Here is a 13,399-nt window from a genome sequence, read left to right as displayed (position 1 = left end):
ATACAGAAACCCAGCCCAAAACCATTAATAGCAAGAAATGCAGATGTAGAAGCATTGTGGCTAGGAAAACTCCCTAGAAAGGCAGGAACCTAGGAAGAAACCTAGAGAGGAACCAGGCTCTGAGGGGTGGCCAGTCCTCTTCTGGCTGTGCTGGTGGAGATTATAACAGTACATGGCCAAGATGTTCAAACGTTCATAGACAATAATAATAATAATAATCATAGTGGTTGTCCAGGGTGCAACAGGTCAGCACCTTATGAGTAAACATCAGTTGGCTTTTCATAGCCAAGCATTCAGACTTAGAGACAGCAGGTGCGGGCATCTTTCACTACATTTTACGCTTTCAACGGACAATCATAGTTCGCATAACGGTTAAAGCAATCATTTCACAAGTAAGATAACTCTGACAGCAGAGATAACATCATTTAAATGCACTCAAGCATAGTGGTCACGCGGGGCCCCAACTCCGGGTGCTCTTGCGCAGTGTCCTGTAGAATAACAGCTAGGCTATAGGCTACACGGCTGTGCACGTTAAGATAGCCTACCAGCCTGACATTTTCATTCTGCGCAGTTCATTTATAGAAACCTAGTCACAACGCCTGCTGAATTTGGAGGTTGTGATTTCTTGGGTGCATTTATTACGGTCTCACTCTGACTCTATTCTCAATCAGATATTATTAGGGCGCTGTGTGAGTGATGTGGGTTCCTCTCTAGGAAAACAGTTGCACCGGTCAGGCAGCAGGTAAGCAGGATCGAGACGCAGGCAGCTGTCCCGTTAACTGAGCAGTCTGCATCACGCGTACAGATGCTCTTCTAGTAGCCTATTTATGTAAATGAGCTAAACACACATCTCAAGGATATGTTTACTGGAAATAAGGCACTAGGTTACTGTCTTTTCACGTTTTATGCCACTAAACTCGCGTACCGGGACCGGCGCCAGGTTTATTACCTTTGACAGCTCGCGCAAGCGTCACTGACTGCTGTCATTCTCCACGGTATGTACTTGTCTCTCTACGGTATCTATTTGTCATTCCCCGAGGCGTAGTATATATTTCAGACGCGTCGAAGAAAACCGTATACCGTGAAGTCCTGTCTTTTTGAGGATTGAAAGAAAGCGTAGATGATTCTGTCCGTATCCTGGACCGATTCAATTGGATAAGTCTATTTTACCATGCCCTGCCTTGCGCCAGTTTGAGACCGATTCCTTGTACACCTTTCAGATAAAAGGTAATGTATTTGTCTGTGTGCGCAACCATACAGCAGGCATCTGTCTATAGGCTATGTGATTATTATTGTATGTTGGTTGATGATCATACATTCTTGTTTTTTATTTTCTATGATGTCAGTGTGCCCCAGCAGAGCGGTGCATGGCTGAGAGCTGTATTAAGTGATGTTATAGATCTGTTATAAACTTTGATGTGTGACAGATGGGTAGAATAGAATCCCCAGGCCATTACACTCTTAATCCACCTATTTGACTCCACCTCTGCTGAAATAACCATTATCAACAACATTTCTGGTGGCTTTTCACTTTCCAATATATTGATGTATTGACACACCTTCAATGACCACAACCACAATCTATTATGTTTAGGCTACCCTTGCACAAGCAAGTGGTCACATGTGCCCTTCAATTTTCAGAGCCACTCTGAATGTCATAAATAAATTAAAGGGGTCAGGGCCAGCTCTAGCATTTTGGGGGCCCTAAGCGAGATTTGGTTGTGACTGTCAGTGACTGACAAAACAAATCCATTTTTGCCTGGAACCGGCCCTGAGGAGGGTATTTTTTCTTCTTCTGTAGGTCAGAGGACAAACAATGTTGTTGGTAAGTGAGCTGTCACACCTGCCACTGGCCTATAGGCTACTTCTCATAGAGAGGGGGACTATGTAGACCACTATGTGGCTCATCTGTTGACATTTGTGTTGTGCGCTGTGTCCCTCTATATCTGCTGCTGCAGTGGGTTAGTGTTGCATCTCTAAACACACACTCTCGCTGCCACAGAACATGTGTGTGTTAGAGTGTATTAGAGAGAGACCTAGCTAGTTCTACCTGAGGCAGAGGAGCATGATATATTGGTTTCATGCACAGAAAGTCAATCTTCCCCCCTCCATTTCCAAAACATACAGTAGTTGAAAGGGAAGACACAAGGAGGGAATGGGGTAGAAAGGGGGTTGGGGGACTGAAATATGTTGCTAAGCAACAGGGAAGTAGACCAGGATGGGGGAGAAAGATGGTACCCACCAGCTTGCCTGTGGTTCAGTATGGTGATGATATCAGCAGTGGTGTCGGAGGACTAGGGGGCAGGAAGTGGACAGGTACTCAATGTGAGCCAGCTCCCCCCACCCGCTTCTGGCTCCATGCCAATCCCCCCTCTTCTCGGGCCACAGGGCTCTGTGATAGATGGAGAGATGGTCTGTGACCAGAGGGAGGACGAGGGAGGGGGTTGTGAAGCACAAACAAACACAGGTCACTCATCTTCTCATTCTACATTGGTATCAGTTACACAACAGAGGAGTCTGGTGGGAGGAGCTATAGGAGGACAGGCTCATTGTAATGGCTGGAATGGATTCAATGGAACAGAGTTAAACACGTTGTTTCCATGTGTTGGAAGTGTTTGGTACCATTCCATTGATTCATTTTCAGCCATTAAAATGAACCTGTCCTTCCATAGCTTGTCTCACCAGCCTCCTTTATTACACACCCAGCCCAGCAGACTGCACATTCACCTCTCTATCTCACAATCGCTCTCCCATCCCTTCACCATGATTTGTGGTTACTAACCAGGTTGATGGATCAAATGCAGCATAAACAAAGCAGCACAGATCCAGCCAGACCGTCTGGACAACCTGGGAGGAATACTTTTCCAGCACCTGCTCTACCCCGGCGACCAACAGCTCAGGACACCTCTATCCCCAGTCCCACAGGGGGGTCTGGGAAACTCCCAGGACTGGCCTCAGGTGTACGTCAGATGCCAGACCAGGTGAGGCTGGAGCATGTACAACCTGGGTCCAGTCCTGCAGTTCCAGTCTATTTCAGCCGTCCCAGACCTACTGCACTAAATTCCTCCAGAGATTCAGAGGCTGATATGAAGGATAAGGCCTCTATTCTAAACCGCATTCCTGGACCACACAGTTCCATCTCCCTGTCCCAGTCCCCTACAGAGTCTTCCCTGTTGTCCCACAGCCCTCAGAGTCCTCACAGCACTCAGCCTTACACCGGCCAGCCTTACCTCAGCCCCCAGCCTAACCTGCCTCAGCCCTGCCTCACCCCACCATCCAGCCTCAGCCCAAAACCAGGCTCCAGTCCACAGTTCCAGAGGACCAGCTCCCCTCTGAGCGCTATGGAAAATCAGCCACAGACTGAAGGAGAAACAGATCACGGTTTCAGGTGAGACAGATCACGACTGATGATGCAAAGTACTATTTTAGTAGCATGCCCACTGTATGACATTTGTTCTAAAGTTTCTACTCCCTAACTAAATATAGTAACATGTTGTCTCCATGGAGATAGTTTTCTCTGTCTTGGCAGACCAGCTAGGCAGAACTCAGCCTCAGTGATTGAAGCCATTTGCAACATGATGGGTTGATTTGAGCCAGTGTGTCACATGAATCAAATGTCATACATCTCAGTAAGAGCTGTCTGAAGTGGACAGAATGGATGCAGGCTGTACATTTCCTTGACAGAGGTCCCAGAACCCCCACTGGTCACTGTACAGTATGGGTTCAACACTTAACATTGAGCTATACATTATTACATAATAATTACATTGTGACTACACAGTTATGATTGCAAATCACTGTAACGGGAAAGTAATGCATGTGTTTGCATAACTAGTGATAATGTAGGATGTGCATGCCCACCTGTGTTGTCCTCTAATAGGGTGCACATTGTCACATGGAATGTGGGCTCTGCTGTTCCCCCTGATGACGTCACATCTCTGTTTGGGCCGCATGCTGGCGATGGGAGTACAGACATGTTTATCATTGGGTGAGCTTCTGCTCCAATCACAACGGTGCCAGGGAGACAGCCTTGAATGTCTCTCCTCCATCATATCTCTATCACTGTTCTGATCTCTCCTCTACTACCTCATCTATCCATCCAAACATTTTCTCATTGCTCTTCTGCTCCCACTGAGTTATGAGTTGTTCTTCCTCTCTTCCTCCCCACTCAGGCTTCAGGAAATGAATTCTATGATCAACAAGCGGCTGAAGGACGCTCTCTTCCACGACCAGTGGAGTGAGCTTTGCATGGACACACTCAGTCGCTTTGGATATGTGCTGGTCAGTAAGGAGTTAGCGCGCTATGATGTCACTGTCTCAATCTCTATAGGGACAGTTACTCACGACAGTCGTGACAGACAGAGTATAATGTCAAACATCTTATCTAATGGTTTGTCTTCTTAATGTAAGATGATTTCTTCTTTCTCCTCTCTCTATCACTCTTTATCTCTTTCTTTATCTCTCTCTTTATCTCTCTTTCTCCTCTCTCTATCTTACTCTATCTCTCTCTTTATCTCTCTCTTTATCTCTCTTTCTCCTCTATCTCACTCTTTATCTCTCTCTTTCTCCTCTCTCTATCTCACTCTTTATCTCTCTCTTTCTCCTCTCTATCTCACTCTTTATCTCTCTCTTTATCTCTCTCTTTCTCCTCTCTCTCTCTCACTCTTTATCTCTCTCTTTCTCCTCTCTCTATCTCACTCTTTATCTCTCTCTTTATCTCTCTTTACCTCTCTTTATCTCTCTCGCTCTCTCTCTCTCTCTCTCTACCCTTCTCTTCTCATCCTCCTTAATCACTATAGGTGGCGTCCCAGCGTATGCAGGGGGTTCTGTTGCTGGTGTTCTCTAAATTCTGCCATCTTCCATTCCTGAGGGGGGTGCAGACAGAGAAAACACGCACAGGCCTCGGGGGCTACTGGGTGAGTGTCACCCATGGCAACCCCTGCTCTAAAATAGGAGCTTGTCAGTAAATGCACAGTCCAAAAACCCTTGTACACAAATAGTTTTTAGATTGCATAAAAATATGTTAATATGCCAGGGAGAGAGAGAGAGAGAGAGTGTGTGTGTGTGTGTGTGTATGTATGTGTGTGTATGTATGCGTGCGTGCATGCGTGTGTGTGTGTGTGTGTGTGTGTGTGTGTGTGTGTGTGTGTGTGTGTGTGTGTGTGTGTGTGTGACCTTCCTGTGCATGTTGATGTCAGCATGACTACTGGCTGCTGGTGCAGTCTCCTTTTCTCTGAGGTCAGTGCAGCAGGACTGTCAGGCTGTCTGGTTCTCTGATACCATGCCATCTGTCCTTTCATGCTTATCACAGTGGATGTTTGATTACAGAGACCTGGAGAGCATCCATGTTTAATCCATCAATGTGTGTGACATTTTCACATTCTCTCTCTATCGCTCTCTTCTCTGCCCCCAGGGTAATAAAGGGGGTGTAAGTGCGAGGATGACGATGTTCGGCCACCCGGTGTGTTTCCTGAACTGTCACCTGCCGGCTCACATGCGGAACCTGGAGCAGCGCATGGAGGACTTTGAGAGCATCCTGCAGCAACAGCAGTTTGATGGCGCGACCGCCTCGGGTGTGCTGGACCACGAGTGGGTCATTTGGATGGGGGAGGGCTGATGTAAACAGTATGTGTAGGGCCACAAGTTTTTCCCACCTGTCCACCGGGCGGCAGTTAGCCTAGTGGTTAGATCCTTGGAGCAGTAACCGAAAGTTTGCTAGTTCGAATTCCTGAACCGACTAAGTAAAACAAAACTGTCGCTCGGTCCTTGATAAAGGCACTTAACCCTAATTTCTCCCGTGTTGCTGTCAATAATGGCTGATACCATGCCGTGACTCCACTCTCTGAGGTAGTTGGGATATGTAAAAAACACAATTCCATTTCACCACACATGTACATGTGTGAAACATAACAAATATAAGACCCCCTTTTTTGATCTTTGGGAGTTTTTCCTTGGTCATATGGTCATGAAATACTCCTAATTATGTGGTCTAATGATCAGTCGTTGGCTCATGGAGTGGTCGATGAAATGGTTATTTGTTCTTCTCCCAGCGTGGTGTTCTGGTTTGGGGATCTTAACTTCCGCATCGAGAACTATGACATCCATGTGGTGAAGAGTGCCATTGACAGCAATAAGCTCCCTTTGCTGTGGGAGCGAGACCAGGTGAGAAAGCTGTAGAATCTACTTATTTGACATTAAAAAAAGTCAAAATGGAATTTTCTGGAAGTCATGATTAACTTTGGAAACAAAGACTGTTGATTCATTACCAACAGAGGGAGCTATAGCACCACAAAAATTAACCTACGCCCAATAATATTTATTCACTCAGTGACTACATCAAGTCAAACGAGCTACTTTGATGATTCATTGGTATATATATATATTTTTTCTCTCTCTCCCTTTCTCTCTCTATTTCCATCTCTCTCTCTTTTCTCTTTCTCTCTCTCATTTGTTTTGCAGCTCAACATAGCTAAAAACAGTGAGTCCATCTTAGATGGCTTCTTAGAAGGCCCTCTCAAATTCCCCCCCACATATAAGTTTGATGTGGGGACACACACATACGACACCAGGTATGTGATTCTGTGTAGAGAAATACACGGTTTGTGATTGATGTGATGCTCCCTCCATTAACTGATTCACTGACCTCTAGTTCCCACTATTATCTCTCTCTCTGTACCTCTCACAGCAGTAAGAAGCGAAAGCCAGCATGGACAGACCGTATCTTGTGGCGTCTGCGTTGTACGGGCTCCCCTGTTCCTACCCACAATGCCGCTCTGCAGCGTGGCCTAACCTCGTGGCTGGGTGGGGCAACCAAGGTGGTGCAACACTCCTACCGCAGTCACATGGGCTACACCTGCAGTGACCACAAACCGGTCTCTGCTGTCTTCTCATTACATGTAAGTCCAACCTCCCTGTGACCCCTGAACTCTCACCCCAGCAGTCACACTGTTTGATGTTTATCCAGATATGGTGAAAACCTTCACAGTTACTGACACATTATAACACTAGTATGACCTCACATCGTTAGAATCAGCCTCAGAAATGATCTTCCTTTCCATCTGTCTCTGTGTCTGTTTTCACTATCATACTTTCTCCCCCAGTTCCCATTCAAAGTGGACCTTCCTCTTGTAACGTTAGAGTATGAGAAGGAGTGGACTAAAGTTTCTGACGCTACAGTCAGATTCACTGTGAGGTCCAACTTCCAGCGCAGCTCATGGGACTGGGTTGCAATATACAAGGTAACTGTGACTTCAAATTTAAACCAGTGAGAGTTCATATTTGCTCTCACACATACCTACAGTACAGTGCCTTCAGAAAGTATTCACACTTTACTTTTTCAAAAAATGCTGTTATAGCCTGAATTTTTTGGTTGATAAAATGTAGATTTTTTTTAATCACTGGCTTCCACAATATACCCCAAAATGTGTTTTTAGACATTTTTATAAATTAATCCAAAAAATGAAAAGCTGAAATTCTTGAGTCAGTAAGAGAAAGAGAAAGGGGGAGACCTAGTCAGTTGTACAACTGAATGCTTTCAACTGAAATGTGTCTTCCGCATTTAACCCAACCCCTCTGAATCAGAGAGGTGCGGGGGGGCTGGGGGGGCTGCCTTAATCGATTCCTCCACCCGAGGAACAGTGGGTTAACTGCTTTGCTCAGGGGCAGAATGACAGATTTTTACCTTGTCAGCTCTGGGATTTTATCCGGCATCCTTTCGATTACGTGCCAAATCAGTATTCAACGCCTTTGTTATAGTAAGCCTAAATAAATTCAGGAGTAAAAAGGTGCTGAACAAGTCACATAATAAGTTGCATGGACTCACACGAGTACTCTGTGTGCAATAATAACAATAACATAATTTTTCAATCTACCTCATCTCTGTACCCCACACATACAATCTCTGTACCCCACACATACAATTATCTGTAAGGTCCCTGAGACCATGGAGATTTTCCAATGCCTCGTAAAGAAGGGCAACTATTGGTAGTTGAGTAAGACATTGAATATTCCTTTGAGCATGGTGAAGTTATTAATTACAGTTTGGATGGTGTATCAATACACCCAGTCACTACAAAGATGCAGGCGTCCTTCCTAACTCAGTTGTCGGAGAGGAAGGAAACCGCTCATGGATTTCACCATAAGGCCACTGAGGATGGGTCAACAACATTGTAGTTACTCCACAATACTAACATAATTGACAGGGTTAAAAGTAGGAAACCTGTTCAGAATAAAAAATATTAGAAAACATGCATCCATTTGGCAAAGCAATTAACTTTTTGTCCTGAATGCAAGGTGTTATGTTTGGGGCAAATCCAATACAACACATTACAGAGTACCACTCTCCATATTTTCAAGCATAGTGGTAACTGTATCATGGTATGGGTATGGGACTGGGGAGTTTTTCAGGATAAAAAAGAAACGTAAAGGAGCTAATCACAGGCAAAAACCTTGTTCAGTCTGCCCTCCACCAGACACTGGGAGATGAATTCACCTTTCAGCAGGACAGTAACCTAAAACAGGCCAAATATACACTGGAGTTGCTTACCAAGAAGACTGTGAATGTTTCTGAGTGGCTGAGTTACAGTTTTGACTTAAATCTACTTGAAAATCTAAGACCTGAAAACAGTTGTCAAGCAATGAACAACAACCAATTTGACAGAGCTTGAAACATTTTGAAAAGAATAATGGCCAAATGTTGCACAATCCAGATGTGGAAAGCTCTTAAAGACTTATACAGAAAGACTCCCAGCTGTAATCGCTGCCAAAGGTGATTCTACAAAGTATTGACTCAGGGGTGTGAATACTTATGGAAATTAGATATTTGTGTATTTCAGTTTCAATACATTTCTAACATTTCTAAAAACATATTTCCACTTTGTCAATATGGGCTTAATTGATATCTGTGGTTTTTCTTCACAGATTGGGTTCAAACATCACAAGGACTATGTAGCATATGTGTGGGCCAAGGCAGATCATGGGTCACAGGTATGATACAAAGCCTGACAAACATACTCTCACAACCAACCTCAGAGATCCATTGAGATAATAACATTACACACACACACACACACACTTGCTATCTTTCCATTTTCTCTATTTTGTTCTTCTCTCTCTTTTTCCTTTTCTCTTCTCAGGTGACATTTACAGAGGAGGATTTACCCAGGGATGCAGGGGAATACATTTTGGGTTTCTATAGCAACAACATGAATACTATTATCGGAGTGACATTGCCCTTTCAGGTCAGGACCCTTCCTGCACTTTTCATTCCTGTGTTGTTCAATGAACAGAGAATAAAGCAATTGCTTCCCACCCTTTCCTCTACTCTCTTCAACAACCCTCCATCTCCCATAGATCCATGTTCCTGTGCGCAGCCCGACAGCCCCACCAGTATCCCGCTCAGACAGTTCTGACGTCAGCTCGGAGGATGACAGCACACTGGTCCTGTTGGCCCCTGCTAGTTCCCGCAGCCCAAGCCCTGGAAAAAGCAAACACCACCATCGTCACCGCCGCAGCCGCAGTCCTGCTCACTCCAACACCCCCATGCCCTCCCTGCAGGGCCTCAGCTTGCACCCTCGTCCCCTAGAGGGCCTACCAAGCAGCCGCTCGCCCTGCTCTGCAGCTAAGAAGGAGCGCCTGGTCTCCCCCCAGGACACACTGCCGTCGCCCATCAGCCCACTCACGCCCCGCAGCCCTGTGTCACCCGGGGGTGGGGTCTCAGCCCCAGAGGCTCTGATTGCTGCCATCCTGGGGGAACACAGGCCAACTCAGGTCACCCCGACAGGGGGCAGGTCACCAGGCAAGACTGGAGAGACAAGTTTATGAGAAGCCCAAGCAACAATCTCTGTGGGGTCATGAATGTGCACAGACATTAAGATAAGACTGTTGAAATGAGGCCAGTAAAGACTATATGATGATAGAATCTAGGGCTGATATGGTCCATTATTCTGATGCTGATCTGACCCCACACTGTCACTGCGCTCATAAAAGCAGTGTATTGTATGACTTGTAGTTTGCAACATTCCACATGGTAGTGAACCAGTTGTCTCTGTTTCTTAATCTACTTATCAGTGACTTCATCCCATACATACACTGTGTGTACTTTGGAGTCAGGAGCTAGTCCAAATCGATAACAGTCTAAGTCTTACCCCAAGAAGTGCTTTTGCAGACTCATATCAATACTCTATGTACACAATAAATGTAAAGCCAAAGCAAGAGTAAATCTGCAATGTACAGTACTGCTGTTGTTATGGTAAGTTTAAAGGATGTCTATATGCCCTACCCATATGGGCCGGATCACTTGGTGTGGTATGATATCCATCTTTCCATGCCCCTAAGCGCCAACTGATATTAAACCACTTCAACCGGTTTGTTTCTGAATCTCCCCATCTTGTGTATATGTGTGTAGAATTGTACATGTTTGAGAGAAGAAAAAAAATCCTGTCTTATTTTCAGAGTGATAAGGATTCTAATGATTTAGTGGTTTGTTTTGGTTGTGGACATATTGGTTGTGTGAGGAAAATAAAATGATAATCCTGAGAAAAATACTTTTGATTTTTGATATCATGCACAGAACATTCAATGGGACAGCTCGTAATTATAACGTGCAGAGTCCACACAGGCTAATGACCAATCCTCAAACAGGGCTTTAGTTTTTTGAGATATCCCTACCCAAGGTAGAACAAAACATAGCCATGTTTTTTCACATCTCTTGTCTCCCATTTATGAAATGGATGGTTGTGTAAAAATATTTTACTGCAAAAGCAGTTAAATTGATAGAAAATATGACACACATCCTAAACTCCAAAAGTGCAGAATAATGCCGGGCTGGAGAGGGGATCGGCTGCATAAGTTCACAGAACCCAATATTGCAAGTTTTAATACTGATAAAATGTGGAATACACATAGTCTGTTGCCTGCCCTACATACACAAACATCATAAGGATATCTTGAAGCATTTTGGAAGTATAGACCTTTAAACATTACCAGCTAAAAATATTTATGATGAATGGAAGCTTTTGTTTTTGGGTAGCTGATTAATAGACAACTTTCCAAGTAAAATAAGCTCTTATTCAGTTCTATATGGTCCTGCCTGAAAGAAATATATGAAGTGCCTTCATAACGTATTCATACCTCTTGGCTTATTCCACATTTTGTTGTGTTACAGCCTAAATTCAAAACGGATGAATTGAAAGTAAAAACATATTTTTAGAATTTCTTTCAATTCCCCCCCCAAAAAGATATACAGAAATATCACACCATTGGCAGCGATTCCAGCTTTGAGTCTTTCTGGGTAAGACTCTAAGAGCTTTGCACATCTGGATTGTACAATATTTGCACATGATTATTTTTTACAATTCTTCAAGTCTTGCCGTAGATTTTACAGCCGATTTAAGTCAAAACTCTAACTAGGCCACTCAGGAACATCCAATGTCATCTTGGTTGGCAACTCCAGTGTGAATTTGGCCTTGTGTTTCAGGTAATTGCCCTGCTGAAAGCTAAATGTGTGTGTTGTGAAGCAGACTAAACCAGGTTTTTGTCTAGGATTTTGCTTGTGCTTAGCTTTATTCAGTTTCTGCATTATCCTAAAAAACGCCCTAGTCCTTGCCGATGACAAGCACACCAATAACATGACTGTCACGTCCTGACCATAGAGAGTCCTTATTTTCTATGGTGGAGTAGGTCAGGGCGTGACTGGGGGGTTAGTCTAGTTTATTATTTCTATGTGGGTGTTCTAGTTTTCATGTTTCTATGTTGGTGATTTGTATGATTCCCAATTAGAGCTGGTAATCGTTGTCTCTAATTGGGGATCATATTTAAGTAGTGGTTGTTCCCACCTGTGTTTGTGGGATATTGTATTTTGAGTAAGTGTATGTAGCACCTCTGTAGTCACAGTTCGTTGTTAGTTAATTGTTTTTATTAATAAATGATGTGGAACTCAACATTCGCTGCGCCTTGGTCCGTTTCTACAAATGATTGTGACAATGACGCAGTCACCACCATGCTTGAAAATATGAAGAGTGGTACTCAGTGATGTGTTGTGTTGTATTTGCCCCAAACATAATGCTTTCTATTCAGGACATAAAGTTCCTTTCTTTGTCAAATTTTTACTTTAGTGCCTTATTGCAAACAGAATGCATGTTTCTTTTCACTCTGTCATTTAGTTTAGTATTAGAATGTTGGAGTAACTAGAATCAAATCAAATCAAAATCAAATCAAATTTATTTATATAGCCCTTCGTACATCAGCTGATATCTCAAAGTGCTGTACAGAAACCCAGCCTAAAACCCCAAACAGCAAGCAATGCAGGTGTAGAAGCACGGTGGCTAGGAAAAACTCCCTAGAAAGGCCAATACCTAGGAAGAAACCTAGAGAGGAACCAGGCTATGTGGGGTGGCCAGTCCTCTTCTGGCTGTGCCGGGTGGAGATTATAACAGAACATGGCCAAGATGTTCAAATGTTCATAAATGACCAGCATGGTCGAATAATAATAAGGCAGAACAGTTGTTGAAACTGGAGCAGCGGCACAGTCAGGTGGAAGTTGAAACTGGAGCAGCAGCATGGCCAGGTGGACTGGGGACAGCAAGGAGTCATCATGTCAGGTAGTCCTGGGGCATGGTCCTAGGGCTCAGGTCCTCCGAGAGAGAGAAAGAAAGAGAGAAGGAGAGAATTAGAGAACGCACACTTAGATTCACACAGGACACCGAATAGGACAGGAGAAGTACTCCAGATATAACAAACTGACCCCAGCCCCCCGACACATAAACTACTGCAGCATAAATACTGGAGGCTGAGACAGGAGGGGTCAGGAGACACTGTGGTTTCCTTCCTCTCCTGCAACTGAGTTAGGAAGGACGCCTGCATCTTTGTAGTGACTGGGTGTACTGATAAACCACCCAAAGTGTAATTAATAACACCATGCTCAAAGGGATATTCAATGCCTACTTTTTAATTTTTACCTATCTAACAATAGGTGCCCTTCTTTGCGAGGCATTGGAAAACCTCCCTGGTCTTGTGGTTGACTCTGTGTTTGAAATTCACTGCTTAACTGAGGAATCTTACAGATAATTGCATGTGTGGGGTACAGAGACGAGGTAGTGATTTAAAAAGAATGTTTTATTATACACAGAATGAGTCCATGCAATTTATTATGTGACTTGTTAATTAAGCAAATGTGTACTCCTACACTTATTTAGTGTAGGAGTACACATTTGGTCATTCAGTCATTGAGGATCAATGAGACAACTCAGAGGGTCCAACGAAAGGAAAGAGAATCCAACTCTGGACTCTTGACACCCTCTCCCTAACTTGCCACATAAGCTCATGTAACTCAATATTGAAGCTCTGATGTTGCTTGACCTTGATATACAAGTAGTCAGTTGTCTGCGCTACATACACAAAT

The 13,399-nt window shown here is 44.0% G+C and overlaps 1 protein-coding gene across 1 annotated transcript; it reads left to right on the top strand.

The window, feature by feature from the left end:
* The first annotated feature begins 231 nt into the window (after nucleotides 1–231).
* On the top strand, nucleotides 232–10,536 carry inpp5ja (inositol polyphosphate-5-phosphatase Ja). The gene is made up of 13 exons (XM_020465570.2): nucleotides 232–1,227; nucleotides 2,786–3,388; nucleotides 3,881–3,988; nucleotides 4,173–4,281; nucleotides 4,800–4,916; nucleotides 5,414–5,589; nucleotides 6,051–6,162; nucleotides 6,460–6,569; nucleotides 6,686–6,896; nucleotides 7,101–7,238; nucleotides 8,920–8,985; nucleotides 9,135–9,239; nucleotides 9,352–10,536. The coding sequence occupies exons 2-13, from the start codon at nucleotides 2,790–2,792 to the stop codon at nucleotides 9,820–9,822; spliced, it is 2,322 nt and encodes a 773-aa protein (XP_020321159.2). The 5' UTR covers nucleotides 232–1,227; nucleotides 2,786–2,789; the 3' UTR covers nucleotides 9,823–10,536.
* The last annotated feature ends 2,863 nt before the right edge of the window (nucleotides 10,537–13,399 follow it).

Source organism: Oncorhynchus kisutch, linkage group LG29, assembly GCF_002021735.2.
Source record: "Oncorhynchus kisutch isolate 150728-3 linkage group LG29, Okis_V2, whole genome shotgun sequence".
NCBI classification, from domain to species: domain Eukaryota; kingdom Metazoa; phylum Chordata; class Actinopteri; order Salmoniformes; family Salmonidae; genus Oncorhynchus; species Oncorhynchus kisutch.
The sequence above is the reverse complement of the archived record's forward strand: the minus strand, read 5'-3'. Positions and strand labels throughout refer to the sequence as shown.